Source organism: Protopterus annectens, chromosome 6.part0 (assembly GCF_019279795.1).
Source record: "Protopterus annectens isolate FY-2018-M chromosome 6.part0, PAN1.0, whole genome shotgun sequence".
Taxonomy (NCBI): Eukaryota; Metazoa; Chordata; order Ceratodontiformes; family Protopteridae; genus Protopterus; species Protopterus annectens.
This window is the reverse complement of record NC_056737.1, coordinates 167,001,378-167,019,309: the sequence shown is the minus strand read 5'-3', so window position 1 is coordinate 167,019,309 and position 17,932 is coordinate 167,001,378. Positions and strand designations below refer to the sequence as shown.

At 35.2% G+C, this 17,932-nt stretch overlaps 1 protein-coding gene across 1 annotated transcript in view; it reads right to left on the bottom strand.

Moving 5' to 3' along the window:
* Positions 1 to 17,932, bottom strand: part of LOC122803783 (extracellular calcium-sensing receptor-like) — a 335,056-nt gene that overhangs the window by 63,024 nt on the left and 254,100 nt on the right. The window contains exon 5 of the mRNA XM_044073471.1: positions 10,873 to 10,996. Coding sequence (XP_043929406.1) covers positions 10,873 to 10,996 — 124 coding nt within the window. The remainder of the gene's footprint in view (positions 1 to 10,872; positions 10,997 to 17,932) is intronic.

The following is a 17,932-nucleotide window of genomic DNA, read 5'->3' as shown; positions in this document are numbered from 1 at the left end:
GACATTCTACTTGTATGTTTTATGAGAGTAAAGCTATTACATTAGCAATATTTCTTAGTAGTTCTCAGCGTGCTAATAAAACTATTGTAGCATTGTGCCCCCCCCCAGCTAGTACATTAATCCTAACTGTCCAATAGACAGTATACAATTAATTCAGATCCCTGTGACTTAATTAACCATCAATCAGCCCTCTCAGTGCTTTCTGCCTTAGTTTGTATCACTTGGAGGCCCATCTGTTTATTTGCATCTCTATACATTCTCCTTCATTGCTAATGTATCTCCCTACTCTAATCTGTGCACAAACTGATTACTAATCAGCAAGGCAATGTGAAGACACGCTCCCAACCTTAATAAACTTTGCTGTCTTTTCTCTCCTTCACTTTACAGATAGTTTGAATTATTACTTACCCCCTCTGAGGCCTTCACTGATTTCCACTGATTGTCTCTCTGTTCTTTTTGCATTCCACCTGGTTTACAGCCCTTGTGCTATCTCCTCCCCCCAATACTAAGTCTATATTAGACTCCTGCTGAGCATGGAGCTATCTTTAAATTTCTAGTCTCCCACCAGGACACAAGTGCTATTCAGCAATTACATGCTGCTTGTTGGTAAGCCATTAGACCTCAGGAATCTGTTTAAAGTGTTCAGATTTGTAAAGTAATTACTTACTTTTTTCTCTTGTCTTGGTGGGCTCTGCCCACCTCAGTTCGCCCTCGCTAACGCTCGGACTCTCTCTGCTCCCCTGCCCACTATTCCCTCCCACCCCCACTACCTCTACATTTATAGTAATCACAGCCACACCCACAGCTCACCCTCACATCACCTCCACCAATCACAGCTCTTCAAGTCATATCACAGTATACCACACCAACTTGCTCCACACAAAATACTCCCAATCACTCTCATTCACACTAGGCATTTTTTACATCACCCACACTACTTCCTCATCCACATATAGTGCAACCCTATAATTCCTATTCAGACTCCCCACCCACAACCAACTTAAACTTTATAACCATGACTATCACACAACTAAGTCTAGTCTATCTTCTCATAATTCTTTACAACATCACAAGTTATCACTCTAGTAATATTCCTAAACTTAGTAGCACAACACTACATTATGCACTCTTATATACAGACACCACACATTATAATAATATATGCCCACAATTGTTCAAGAACTACATAACGGACCAATTCAGAACTAAACACATATGCTCTCATTCCTACTCCAAAAAAACACAATACTTTCTCACACTCCTCACCAAACTCCAACATCTGTATCACAATTTTAACAGCAGGCTCACCATAAGTGGGGATATCCATCCCAACCCAGGCCCAAATCCATCCTGTCCAACACAAACTGCTCCAACACAAATGTCAGAACATAACACCCCACTTTCTTCATCCCTGGGCAAATCAACAACAGCAGCAAAACCAACCATCTTTTAATGCTAAATATTAATATTAGAAGTGTCAAAAATAAAATACCTGAACTCCAGGCCACAATGGCACACTACTCCCCAGACATAGTTGCTTTAACAGAAACCTGGCTAAATAAAAACAGCTAACTCAGAAGTTCTCCCTACCAGCTACAATGTCATTAGACAAGACATACCACTTCGTAAAGGGGTGGAACTGCCTTACTGTACAAGTCCAACTTGACTGTCTGTCAATTACCAAACTCCTACCCCTCCCCCAGTAATTGAGACATACTTATCTCACAACTTCAACTTCACCCTAAAAAGGTCATCACCACAATTGTGATCTATCTTCCACCTGGTAGTACACCTGCTAGCCTTGAAGACTTCTTAGCCTGATGTTCATCCACATACTCACCAGAAACCCTTATTCTGGGGGACTTCAATCTAGACTGGTTCACCTGTATATCAGAACCACCAAGTAATCTAATAAATCTCCATGGCTACCAGCAGCTAGTCCAAATTCCAACTAGATGTGATAAAAAATCTAAAAGGGAATCCATCCTTGACTGGGTCCTAACTAACAACCCCATATTGTACCCTCACACAGGCAGCCTCCCAGACACCTTAAGTGACCACAACATAATATACTTTATACATAGTAGAACAGGCATATGCAAAACCACTAACTATATATCCACTAGAAACACGAAAAGAAATCTCTCCTGAGGTCCTCAACACTTTACTCTGTAACTGTGACTGGACCCCCCCCCCTAAAAACCCTCCCACTTGACCAGGTTGTAGCATATTTCAACAAAACATTTCTACAATACCTAGACACTGTCGCTCCATTGCACAAAATCAAGGTTAGAACCTTTACAAACCCCCTGGCTCAGTAAAGAAACCAAACAAATTCTCAAGTCCAGAGACACTGCCTGGCTTTACTATCAAAATAACAAAGAAACACAAAGCCTAACTAAGTACCAAGAACTGCGCAACCGTGCAAAAAAATGCATTAGGCTGGACAAAAAATCCTACTACACAACATTACAAACTAAATACCAACACAACCCCCAAAAATTTTGGAAAACTGTAAACCAGCTACTAAAATCCACCCAAAAGGCTACCTCTAAACTAACCACCCCTGACACTAAAGTTCCCATTAAAACACAATTCAACTCCCACTTTGTGAACTCAATTCTATCCTTAGTATCACAGGACAGTTCCTTCCTCACTATCCCCCCCAAACACAAATAACACTAATACAAGCTTTACCCTCAAAACAGTTTCCACCACTTCAATCAAAAGCATGATCTCCAAACTAAAAATCTCATCAACAGCAGCCGACCTACTCCCCAGCTGTTCCTTGAAACTCACAGCAAATGCTATTGCTATCCCAGTCTCCACTCTCATAAACAGATCAAGTGTTGAAAACTATGTGCCCAAACTCTGGAAAATATCCTATGTTACAGCCATACATAAAGGCGGGACCTCCACTGAACTTAATAACTACAGACCCATTGCTTTACTCTCCCCCCCCCTAGCCAAAATACTAGAAAAATGCATCCATACCCAGATGCTAAACTATCTCATAGACAGCAACATCCTGTCACCTACGCAGCATGGTTTCAGACCTGCCCATAGTACCACTACAGCCCTCCTCTGCTTCACAGACACAGTAAACCGTCTCAAAGATGAAGGCCTACAGGTGTCAACTCTTTTTTTGGATATGTCCAAAGCATTTGACACAGTCTCACACCAAATCCTGCTAAACAAACTAAACCAATATCACCTATCAAATTCCACTCTTACCTGGTTCCAAAGCTACTTAACTGACAGGTACCAAGCTGTGAAATGGGAAAACTCTCTCTCTCCTCAGCTGCCCATAAATATAGGAGTCCCACAGGGTTCTATCTTAGGACCACTACTATTCACAGTCTTCACAAATGACCTCCATACCTCCACACAGCATGCATCTATCATTCAGTATGCAGATGACACTACCTTAATCTGTGCTGCACAAAACATTCCCACCCTCCTGCAAACAACTCATCTAGCATTCTCTGATGTTGATAACTACTTTACCAAAGACCAACTTATCCTCAGTCCAAAGAAAACTCAGTTTATGATTATAACCAGTTGTAAGAAAAACACTGATAACAGTCAATTCACTATCTACTTCACAAATGCTACTCCAATCACTCCAGTGAGTGGCACAGGCTAAGCTATTGGGAATAACCATAGACTTCCACCTAAAATTTGATAGACATCTCAACTTAACTATTAAAAAAGTGCATGCCAAACTGGGATCACTCTACCATATCAAACCATTTCTTACCAACAACACAAGATCAGCCATTGCTGGCTCCCAGCTTCTATCCACTCTACTCTATGCATCTCCCATTCTGACTAATCTCAACAAAACTGAACTAAGCAAAATGGAAGCCTGCTATAACAGAATTGCCTGCTTTGCAGCAAATTGCTCATATAGAACTCATCACTGTACTGCTTTGAGACAGCTCCACTGGCTTGAACTGCCCAACCTCCTAACTTACAATTAGCTCTGCCTCTGTCATTCTGTCTATTACCCCCCCAATAAGTGTCCTGCCCTCAAAAACCTAGTACAACATCACTCAGCCAAAAGGCTTCTTAGATCATCAAGCAAACTACTACTAGAAGTCACCAACAGCTACAATAGCTCTGGAGATGCGCTATATAGTAGTTCAGTGGCTAAAAAAATGGAACTCTGTCCCCATTAGCATTCAAATCACATCATCCAAAGCCTCCTTTAAAGACCTCATCAGGCAACATCTCAGGCAAAGTTGGCAGTGCCACGATTGCTCCCCAGGCTAGTGAAAGTGGATAAGGTATACATACTAAATCTAGAGTACTTGATAATAGTTTTCAATCTTACTCACAAACACTGGCTAATCTACAATGTATGTACTGTACCTGTGTACTATGTATGTATTCTACCTATGTTCCAAATTTCAGCTGTACACCAGAAATCTATTAATTACCTTTATTTTTAAATTAATATTTTTTTGTTTGTTCCCGCCACTGTAACTGTTGATGTGCCGCATACCACTGTAAAAACATCTCTTTTGCAATTTGTGCGTATACTGATCATGTCTAACTAAATGTATCTATAATTTTTCTTTGTGGAGCTTTTCTCCCCAGGCCTCTGCTGAAAAAGGGCCTTTTCTGCTCAGTCAGACACCCCCCAGTTAACAAATATAAAATAAAATAAAAAAAATAAATAGCCAGAGAAGATATTACAGTAAACTGGATAATTGCTCAAGTTTTGATGTGTGTGCGTGTGTGTGTATGTGTATGCATATATATATATATATATATATATATATATATATATATATATATATATATATATATCTATATATATATATACATATATATATATATATATGTATATATATATATATATATATATATATATATATATATATATATACAGAGAGAGAGAGAGAGAGATTTACTATCGTTTGTGCGAAAGACATTCTGTTGGCAGTACTGCTGCCAAAAATCAGAATGCTGTGCACAAAATGTAAATGGATGGGATAGTCAAATACACTTATGCAAATGCAGTAGTGCATTCAACTATCTGCATGGAGATCGTGGTACAGTGGGGATTGCAAATTCATCCATATCCCCACTGTAGTGGGAACTTGGAGTTAGAATATATTAGTAGCAGGGGGGTGTGGGGGGCACAGGGGGGCTTGCCCCTCTGCAAAAACATAATATGTCATATAGGAGTCTGATTTATATCAGCTCCTATACAGCTATCATGTGATATTTTTGGTGACAATGTCGACTCAAATGTGTCAATCATTTGGGTCAACATTGTGTACAAGAGGAGAGTTGTGCTTCAGTATTTGTTTTCATTATTTCGAACGGCAAATGTTTTGCCGTTAGAAATAATGAAAGTAAACTATATATATATATATATATATATATATATATATATATAATATAGTCAAATAGTATAAATAAATTTATATACAATTTATTAGAATCAGCAAATCCTGCAAACTAAAACAGTGACCTAGGTCCTAATTCCAAAAGACCTGCTCTTAGTGTAAGTGACCACTTACACACATAGCAGGTTGACAGCTGGACTTTTTGAATTTGGTTCCTGGAGTAAGCCTGTTTATAGATAGATATTGAAGAGACGGTATACCTCACCGTCACTGTTGTATTTAAGAAAGTAGCTTGCTGGCTCACTCGATTAAGGTGAAAAACGGAGCTCTTCTTTTTTTAAAAAACAAATTTAGGATTTAATATACTTCAAACACCAACCACAAGATTAACATACAACTCTGTTATGTTAAGCGCTTTCATCTGCTTAACGCAGACTTCTTCAGAACATATGATCAGTACACGTAGCAATCCATTTAAAAACATTTTGGCGCCAATCTGATCACCATTTTTAAAGTGCCCTTACATCAATTTACTTTATGTATGATTTTTTTAAAAAATAATATAAATCTATCACAACTAAAGCCTAAAAATCACATAATTGTAATTACACTCCGTAAAAATACTACCAACTATACATATCATATTCTATATATTAATACAAGAATAATATATTGTCATTTATGTAAATCCTAATTATATTAAATACTTACATAATAAAACCTTAAAAATATATAAAAATATAATATCATGCTAATAGAAGAAATGGTATTATTGAAATGAATTCATTTATACCCGGTTCCCTAGTTGAGTCTGTCAATACTTGCCACAAACTTTCTTACTAGAACTAGCAACATTGAATTTAATTGACTGATAAAAGGTCACGGACAATTTCTTATAGTAAATATGATAACAAACTTAAAAATGGAACTTTGAAAGAAATGATATTTGATTTGGGCAAATTATTGCTGATAGTAAAAAATATTAAGATAGATAATGCATATTTATCAAAATGTATATCCATGGGAATAGTACCGATGGGACTCAGGTTTTTTAAGGTACCCATGGATATAAATTTGGATAATGAGACTAAGGCTGAATTTAATACAGCTTTTAATTGATATGGGATCAGCTATATGAATTTGCTGATTAAAAAGAATGATGAAAAATTAAGTAATGTTGTTATGGAAGTGGAAAAGTTAAATAATGAAATTGTGTCTGATTTACTGTTCTCACAATGGCGTGTGTTATATGATAAACAGTTTAAATATGCAGATAGCACTGCAGAGAAGTTATATGAAAGGAAATGTAAAACATTATATCGTGATATAGAACAATATAAAGAAAATATAGCTTATTTATGGAACAATGAACACAAAAAGTATAAAAATAATTATAATAGTAACAGAATGGATGATCATGGTGGTAATCATAAGGAAAGTCATATGAATTTTCGGGGGGGGTCGATATTTTACGCCACCTGTGAAACAAAATTACCGTCAGGGGAATCAAAATTGGCATTAAATATGAGTGATGCACAAGTAGTGAACATAAGTAATATCATTAAAGATTCCCAAAATATAAATGGAAATGAGATAAATGTAGATTATGAAACTGAGGACATAATCTATCATTTTGATGATTTGACGGTTTATAATTACACTAACTATGGTATTAAAGATGAATTGGGGTCATTGTTTACAAAGGGAATGAAATATATACCAACTGAGAAGTTTAAGTTGACAGATACAATTATAGATGTTAAACTATATTGTAGAAGATTGAATTTAGCCCTACTGTTTAATAATAAAAGTAAAAAAGATGATTTTACTACTATGGAAGGAATTAAGTTGAAGAAGAAGAGCACATTCATCCCACCCCTCAATAAAAAAATAGAAAACTTTGAAGAATTAGTATGTACTGATATTTATAAATTTAATCAGAACATTAAGAAACAACAGGTCGAGGATAATTTGACTATGAAGGAAAGAGAATGTCTGATGGAACTGATGAATAACAAAAGCATCAGAGTAATGAAGCCTGATAAGGGAGGGGGGATTGTATTATATAACACAAATGATTATATTAATGAGATACAACAGATATTAGTAGAATCAGGAAACTATGAAATCACTTCCATCAATGAAATTAATATAAGCTATGGAAAAATAGATTTAGCCTTAAATGGATATTTATTAGATCAAAGAATAACGGAAGATATTTTCGAGTTTATGAAAGTAGATTATCCCACTCTAGCTACCATAGTTGGCATACCCAAGGTGCACAAGAATATAAAGAAACCACCTTTTTGTCCGATCATATCTGGAAGTAAGTCCAAGACATTCAATATTGGTGTAGTAATAGATAGATGGGTTAAACCAATTTATATGAACATTTCTTACCTTATTAAGGATTCTTGGATATTTTTAGCCCAGTTGACCTTGGATAAATGGGAAGATAAGTTAACATACATTACTATTGATGTTGTGGATCTTTATTCATGCATTCCTAAGGATCAGGGACTAGAGGATGTTTGTAATAGTCTCAGAAAATATTCAGGTATGACATGGGATTGTATAAATCTTATCACAGATATGATTGGAATTATATTAGATAATAACTTCATATATTTTGAAGGTGAATACTTTAAACAAAAGAGAGGTGTAGCTATGGCGGCATCATGTGCCCCTATTTTTGCTAACATGGTAATGCTAGAGTGGGAGAATACACAGTTATTTAGAAGTAAGTATTTCAAATACATTTCTTATTATACGAGATTTCTGGATGATATGTTTGTCCTTTGGAAAGGTCCACTACAAATGATTGATGAATTTATAAATTATTTGAATAATTCTAGTAGTTTTTTAAAATTTACACATAATGTCAGTCAGTATGGGATTTCATATTTGGATACATTCATTAGGCATACAGAGAGGGGGTCTCAATCAGAGATATTTGGAAAGAAAACCTTCTCGAATGGTTATATGGAATTTACTAGCCATCATCCACGACATATGTAAAAAAATATATTCAAGGGACAATGCATAAGAGCTGCCAGAATGTCCTCAGATTATAATATGATGGTAAAAGAAACTGAGTTTATAACGTTCATGTTTAGGAATAGAGGCTACACCGAGGAGTTGCTAAAGGATGTGTCAAAATATGTCGTTAAGGAATGGGGTAATAAGTATATACCTGTATTAGGAATAGGACAGGATATTATTAAACAGAAAGAAGGAAAATTGGAAAATGTACCCATAAATAGAGTTTGCACTTTAACATATTCTCCGTATGTGAAAAATGTAATGGAAATTATATACAGATATTGGAAGAATTTAATAGTTGTTGAAGACTTAAAAGATAAATTAGGAGAAAAACCATGTTTCGTGTATAAGATGGGCACGAATATAAAGACGTTGTTACAAATAGGGTATACTAAGAAAGATTTATGAACCAATGATAGTAAAGCCACTACCAAATGTGGGGCATGTAATCAGTGTTATCTGATTAATGAGAATGGTGGAATTAGATTACAAGATTTAAATAAGACCTATATAAGGTTTAGAAAGGGGAATTGTAATAGTAAAAATATTATATATTTAGCTAGTTGCACATCATGCTCAGCCTATTATATAGGCAAAACTGAGAGACAATTTAAGAGAAGACTGTATGAGCATACGTATAGGATTAGGGTGCATGATCAAAAGAATGCACTATGTAGACACATAGAAAAGAATGGTGAACAACACAGTTTTAAGTTTGCTATTATTGATAAAATTGTCACATCTAATAGAGGAGGTAATTTTAAAGCATTATTAAGTAAAAAAGAAAGTATGTGGAAAGTATTGACAGACTCAACTAGGGAACTGGGTATAAATGAATTCATTTCAATAAAACTATTTATTCTATTAGCATGATATATTTTATATATTTTTTAAGGTTTTATTATGTAAGTATTTAATATAATTAGGATTTACATAGATGACAATATATTATTCTTGTATTAATATATAGAATATGATATGTATAGTTGGTAGTATTTTTATGGATTGTAATTACAATTATGTGATTTTTAGCCTTTAGTTGTGATAGATTTATATTATTTTTTAAAAAATCGTACATAAAGTAAATTGATGTAAGGGCACTTTAAAAATGGTGATCAGATTGGTGCCAAAATGTTTTTAAATGGATTGCTACGTGTACTGATCAGCTGTTCTGAAGAAGTCTGCGTTAAGCAGATGAAAGCACTTAACATAATAGAGTTGTATGTTAATCTTGTGGTTGGTGTTTGAAGTATATTAAATCCTACATTTGTTTTTTAAAAAAAGAACAGCTCCGTTTTTCACCTTATTCGAGTGAGCCAGCAAGCTACTTTCTTAAACACAACAGTGACGGTGAGTATACCGTCTCTTCAATATATTTCTGGAGTTGCAGTTTAGTATTTGTCTGTTTATAGATAGGCCTTACACCAAAGTAAGTCACTTACACTGAGACCATATCTTTCAGAATTGGGGCAGGCCTACACTGAGAGCAACCTAAACCGGATATGATTCTCAATTAAAATTCATTTTTAGTTTCTTCATTGTTTTAGCTTAGAAATATGAGATGATATATATATATATATATATATATATATATATATATATATATATATATATATATATTTATTTGTTTATTATTTATTTTTTTATTTTTTTGAATAACACAGAAAACAGTTGAAATATTTGATTTTTAAAATACTTCTACCCAGACTGTCCTGGACAGAATTGCAAATATTTTTTTCAACTAATAAACAAATCTGTAGTTAGTATCTAACAACAGACAAAAAAATCTAATAGATATAATTAGAAAGTTCTCACGCATGTTCCATTTTTGCTGAAAATTAGAAATTGTATTTGATTGAGACCTGAGCCAGAAAACAGATTCCTGATGATGCTCATACTGTCAGGTTACACTGTCATGGAAACTAGTACCCATTAAATTCTATTGCACTGTGAGGCTGTGTCATTGCCACTGAATATGGTGTTCAGCCATATCATAATCACTGCAAACATAGTCTCTTCTAAATAAAGATTAAACAGATTGGTGTAACCACATCGCGAGGTCAGTCTACAAAAATGTAAATACCAGCCCATTGTCCCAGTAAAACTCCTTATACAAAACCCCAGAATTATATTTATTTTCAGCATGCCAGGAGACAGTCAGCAATCAGTGGTCTGATGTCTACTGTTTCTTCTACACAATAGGCAACTCTTATTCTGTTGACAAAACATTCACAGAGTCATTCAGCTCAGAATTCTGGTCATAGGTTTTCTGTAAGCCTATTGTGCAATGATTTATTGAATTATGGCCTTCCATGATCATGTCATATTACTGAATTACATTCAATGGAGTTCCATATTGAACAGTCATGTTTTGTTTTCCTTGTAAAAATTCCTAAACAACAGAGACATTATAAATGTCAGAAATGTGTATAATGCCTTCAGGAGACCAATGATATAATGTTTTTCTTACCAGTTTGGTTTGAAATTTCTCCTTGAAAACACATGACACAGCTGAAGCAGCAGATTGGTTGGCCTGTCTGAGGTGCTTTTCTGTAGCCAGCAGAACAACTTTCACTGCACAGTGATTGAGGAATCTGAAAATACATACATGAATGATGAGCTATATGCATATAGATTTATCATTTTATTACTTATACTGCATCTGAAAGGGTAGTGTAATCACTTAAATAAGCCTTTACTAATGAAACATTTGAAATAAAACTGGTATCAGGCCAAATTTTCTCCTGTACACCATGTGATTCCATGATAAACATAGTCTATATGCAAGACAGACGATCATTCCTCATGAGAAAGTAATGATTTATGTTCTTTCTTACACCATTGGTAAAATATATTCTTCACATTTTCCAGTAACTTATTCAGTGCATTCCTTTTCCACTGATGCTGCCTCAGCAGTTATCTACTCAGGGCTCTAAGACTGCATGTAAGCATGTAAAAGGGTAACAACCTCTTCCCCCATAGTGCAACCCAGCAGGTGAAGGATAGCTCATGTGGTGGCTAAAATGAGAGCCATGATATCTAGGGGCCATTTAGACTAAACCATATCACAAGGTATAGACGATAGCAGTCTGGCCTTTGGATGAAATTAAGACATGTACCTTTTAATTGCAGCTCATATGGGACAATGTATCAAAAATATGCATGCATAATGCCAAGGTCATTAGCTACACAAGACAGAGTGTAATACAAGTAAATTGACAGCTGTTACTAGAACTTACATTAAAGAATACTCTTGTAGCAGTACAATATATCTGCTCTTTATTTTGCCATGTAAGTCAGTATTGGCCTACTTTTTCCAGCACTCCCTGGTATAAGACAGAATCTTCTTGCTCATAATAATAATAATAATTGTTATCCAGGTAGTCCCACTGGACATACAGGAGCAATCTTTGGTTAACTGACTTGCTCAAAGTCACATATTAGGCAAATGAAGGCTAAGGGAATCAAACCACAGAAACTACAGCTTAATGCCTTAATACTCTGTGCCAACTGCCATCTCCCTGTGTAGGATCATACAAGTTTAGCTAAGTACAATCCCTGATCCCAAAAATATCAAGGCATTAAGCAGAACTAAGTCAACAACTACTGCCCCTGTCCAAGAGAGACAAAGGTGAAACTTTTGGGCTGAATTTGCGGTTTCCCATCCAGTCATCCAAGTTATGCTTAAATAGGGTCAGCAGTACTCTGTTTCACCTGAATTGGAAGTTTGTTCTGAAAGAGAGGTGACCTTTGTGCAACAATGCAGCATGCTATCTTTAGCTCCTCTTGTCAAGTTAAAGTCATTAATGACTTGACTGCATTTCCCATCACATGTAGCTTGTACATTGCCACTGCAAGTTTGCTCAGGGTATGATGAATATCACACTGTAACTTACTTTATTACGTTGTAGTAAATATCGATCATTCTGATGAGTTCATTTGCTGGCAGAGGCAAATCTCAACCTCCAGATGAGAGTCTCTTTTCCAAAGGACTATAAAATCAGAGATAATCAGGGGACGTAATTAAAATATGTATATTTGAGTTCACATGTTATCACTTCAATATTGGCAGGGATTTATTTACAAATGCATTTCACTATACTATACTATACTATACTATACTATACTATACTATACTATACTATACTATACTATACTATACTATACTATACTATACCATGCACATTTTTCAATCAGGATGCCAATTTCCAATTTGAGTTCTTTGGCTATAGTATATTTTACTCCAAAATGGTTTGATATCATTTGAATTAATTAGTTTAATTATTCATCTGTCTTCAGTCTATGTATTCAAATCGTATGTTTCATATCTTATGACTGCACTGATTCCTTTGCTGTTATTTTTTTCATTTTATCTTAATACTGTCATGCTTTACCAATTAAAAATAACTTTGTTGTGTGATTAAAAATGATTCTGTTGTGGCAGCTAAGGATAGGTAGGTAGAGATAAACAGAAGATAATACAAAACTGAGAAACTGGAAGCTTTGTCATATAGATATGGATAGCAAGATACAAGCAGTCAAAATGTTTTTAGTTACTTTAGGTTTATACACAGGTCAGAAATATTTTTTCAACCAGAGGAGAATTTATTAATAGCAATTAATAAAGACCTGAAAGATTTTTATCTGGGAGGGGAAAATGGCAAGGGTCAAGTGGGATAAGCTGATTCTTCCAATAAGAACAACGTAGACTAGGATTTTAGAGCAAGATAGTTAAGGGTCTTATACATAGCACAAGCACAAAACTATAATTCTAAGTGGAAAGTGATGATGATGATGATGATACAGGAGAGAAGCTCAAGAAACAAGGAAAGACTGGGATTTTGGATACGAACCCTTTAGGAGAATTACAATAATCATACAGAATATTATATTATATCTATTCATAAAGTGGCAGAAAGTATTTTAAGAACTAAGACAGCATGGGAATGGAGAAAAGTGATGCTGCTGATAGACATGACTGCAATTAGGGATACAGACAATATGCAAGAGGGAGCTGGAATTTATTGGATAAAGTTGACAAGGGATGCAAGGTATTGGGAGCAAATAACTAGAAAGGCAAAGATAATAGAATGGGAAGATGTCAAGAATTTATTTGGACAGCAGGTCTGAGATTGCCTTCCCTATCAAGGATTGATATCAGAATATAGGCAAAGAGAAAGAAATAGGAGGGTCTTAAATGAAAGACCAGCACTGGCAGAGTTGTTAATAGAATCTAGAACAGAAGTGCCATTAAAAAAAGAATAATTAGTAGAGCATATAAAATATTGCATGATAACCATAAGAATCAGTCAGAGGAGTTTGGAAGTGATTGGGAAGAGAGACTGGATAAGCAATTCACAAAGAGACTGTGGGGGGATGTATGTATATATCTCCTAAATATGCAACAAAGTCTAAAAGATTTTGGATCTTTGCTTGGAAGTGTTTACTTAGGTATTTTTATACCCCAAGTAGACTTCAAAGAATTTTTCCTCAGGTAGACAGCGAATGTTGGAGGTGTGATGGGGAAGAAAGAGGCAACTAGAAACATATTTTCTGGGAGTGTAATGAGTTGGCCGACTTTAAAGATTCCCTGCAGACTGCTCTGTCTTAGACTGGGTAAGCAAACTGGTGTAACTAAGGAAACAATCTTTTTGAGCTATGATACAGAATCGGAATTGCCTAGACGTAATGAAGCCTTGATGAGTCTACTTATGGTGGCTGCCAAAAAAGCAATTACTAGAAAACGGAAATCAAAGTCTAAACCAGCTTTACCAGAAGGAGTGAATATTGTAACAGAGTTAAAGCAACTGGAATTTGGGTCTTTAGAAAAGGAAAGGAGCAAACTACATGGGAAAATGGGAATTGTGGGAACACTATATGCAGAGGAGGGTCAAGGTATAAAAGAAGGCAGGATTTAAATGAGTTATGTAATACTTAATTGACAGTGATTGGCTATATTATAAGTGATGTATAATGTTCACTACAGTTGTCTCAATGTGGTCTGTGATGTGTAATGGTTGCAACTAAAATTGTGTTAATGTGGTTTGTTTTTCATTGATACAAATGTAAGATTGCCAATGTCATACATGATAATTTAATTAAAAAATACTGTCATGATTTATCCATATTTTATTCTATTCCTGTGTTTCTTTTCTAAATATAATTCCAGATTTGCTTTTTACAAAGTTTGTCTTTGCAAGGTATAAGAATATACTCCATCAAACTCTGACAATGCAAATCCTTAATACTATTATGATTTCCTTCTATCAACTTAAATCTTGACACAATTTCCTGTACCTTCCCATTTATCTAAGATTATACTGTATTTGCAAAATATGTTTCTCATTGTGGGCCATATCTCGCTGGGTAATAAAAGCATTTCTGTTCTCTTTTTTTGTACTCCATACCTGACAAGCAGCTGTCAATAGTTACTCTCCTCATTCACCAGGTACAGCCAAGTCACCTTAACCTCCTCCATGTGTGGAGCCAGTGAGGAGATGAAACACAGCAGTACAGTAGAATCATACTGCTGCTTGGGAATGAGCCCCATCTCACAATTGTCTTGCTACCTCCAAAACTGCAGCTCTCTGGAGGCATATAGACACTTGTTATCATGTGCAACCTGCTTCCTAGGAAGCGCTTTGTTTATCCAGTACGGATATTGTCAGGATTGTATATGCTGGTTATTTTTCTGAGCCTAGGCTGCCTCCCTCCCACTAGAATGGGTAAGGCAATATCACCTTTCACTAGTATTCTCCCACTGTGACCCGTACAGTAGCCAAGACTTTAAATAAACATGGCTTATCTGCAGGACATTAAGAGCTTTATCCCTCTGTGATATAGGGCTTCTTAGACCATTTGTTTTTCTTAATTCTCTCAGGTTTGCACAGAGAAAGCATAGCCATTCTCAGAGCTTATCCTGATCTCCATTTACTTTTTGTTTTAATTCTGTTGTGGCCATAAAATCAACTGTGAAATCTTATTTACGTTTTAATAATGCAAAACTCCTGTGATCTCTGTTCTCCAAATGAAGCAACTTTTGTACCATCTACCACCTATTCATTCTCCTGGCCTGCGTTATTCCATATTTCTAAATATTGCTGATATAAGGATACAATGTCATACTATTGCCCTCACAAAAATTCATCATTATCATTTTCTGTATCCACTGGTTGTTTGTCATACCTGAAAAGCATACTGCAAATTTGCTATATCCAGTGGTATGCTAACATCCTTTGTCCAAATCTTTGTTACATTTTTCCTTTTGGTCAATTCATATTCATGTAAGACTGCAAACACATGGTAAACCATCATCCCCATAGCTTCCTCTCTTATCCCCTTTTCTTCTGTATTCTTTAATTTCTGTCCTCCCTGTGATATGCAGATCTCAGATGACTCTTCTGCTTCTATGCCCACCCAACCTGTGATTCCCCCTATTAGTCCTTCCATATTCCTCCAGTATAACCCTTCACTAGATGGGCGCCTGACTTCTCAGAAAGTCAGCCTCAATGGTAAATCACTAGTAATCCTTGGGAGCAGGGGATCTGTCATGGACTTGCATTCATGGAGCTGTGAACCATGATATACATATGGCAGCCAAAGTCCCTACCTTAGGGAGTTGTTAGTTATATAGATCTTTGTCACGCAGTTTTGTTGACAAACCTACAATATTCCATGACATGATTCCTTGGTCTTCATCAATGAAGTGTAAATGTTCTTATTTTCTAATATTAATCACTGTTATCTTTCAAGAAGGCCATACAATTCTTCTGTCTACCATATCTAATTAATTTTCATGCAGTCTAGCTTGTTTGCAGCTTTGCTGAGACTCTTAAATAATGCTATTAAACTCTAGCTATGTATTTGAGATGTTTCCCCTTCTCCATTAACCAATTGTGTTTCATTCATGTCTATTTTCCAACTTTGGGCAATTGCACACAACATTGAAATGCCTTTTGTAATGCTATAGAATATTAAAAATAAGGAAACTCACGTTTTACATTTCATTCTCCAACCTTTCATCTCTGATATAGTCTTTCTCAGTTCTTACTTGTGTGGCACTTTAGGTTTTGATTGTTTCAACTTATAATAGCTTAATGTCTTAGATATCTGAAATATTGGACAATGTCTTAAAGCCATATTTATAATGCTTTTAATCTATATCAAATATACATCACATTTTTTCAGCAGCTTAGACAAATAATATAGCACAAGTCATATAACTGTAACTTGGTTGATATGAACATTTTGTACACCTCTATAACATATTTGTCAGTTATTAAAATATTATTGCAGGCCCTGATGTTGGAGAAAATGCTGTTACTAGAGTAACTTTACTACACTTTTGTTTACACCACATGTATTCACATTAAAAAGCAAGTCATAAAGATGATTGATCTAGCCATGGGAGCACTGTTTTCCCTGACAACACCGACCTATTTATCGAGTGTGCATACTTATATAAAACTGAGCATTACAGAAAAATTGTAGTGCATTATGGAAGATTTCTTCATCAGTTTTGTTTTTTATAGATTTGTGATGGTAATTTCGGAGAGTTTCATTTTTCATTCATGATTTCTCAAATAATGACCTGTGTCTGTCTTTCACTTGACAGGTATTCATTGATGCATTTACATGTATGGTTATGGATTGAGGATCTCAGGAAAATCTGAAGCAAATTGCATATAAAGTGACATTTGGCAAGCACCCACCCACCCTCCATTTATTACAATTATTAATGTATGGGAACTTTTATAAGCCAAACAGAATATGGTTTCATAGTTTCTGGTAAGCTATGTGAAGATCAAAGACAATCATAATGCAGGCTCCAAGGTCACAGAGTAGACATTCAAATCAAACCAATTATCTAAAGACTTTATGATTGATTCTAATGAATGATTAGGAAGGGCATATATGCATGTATCCGTAATATTCTTTGTAAAGATGTCCTCCAAAACACACACATATAAATAGTATATAATATGATTTACAAGAATCATACAGTTTTTCCACCAAAAATGCAGTTTATCCTAAAGGTTAGGACTGAATTTAACAAAGTTAGTATTTAGGAAAAACACAAGGGATGATCTCTGTTTGAATCAACAAGCACTTATGGGACATTTTTAATATCTCTCCTGTGAAACCCATAATATACAATCTTAACACAAAGCTAAAGGGAATGTTAATAATCTGAAATTATTTGTAACATACAAAGCCCCATTTGAATGTGGTGGGGATTTAAAATGGACACATTTTATATTGTATAGTTTGGAACCTTGAGTCCAAGGGGAGCTAACCAAAAAGTAGAATGGTCTTATTTAAGTCAAAATATTGATTCTGCAATAACAATTAAGAATGAATGCTTATTAATTGCAGTGTGGTATTTAATTGGATGGCAGTAACTGATGACCATATATGGGTCTACCTGAAAAGGTCAAAATCTCACATTACCAAATCTGAAATGATTGAGATGACTTGGCCAAAGTGTTAAAACACCAACACCACAGAATACTGAACTTTTTCAAGGGGAA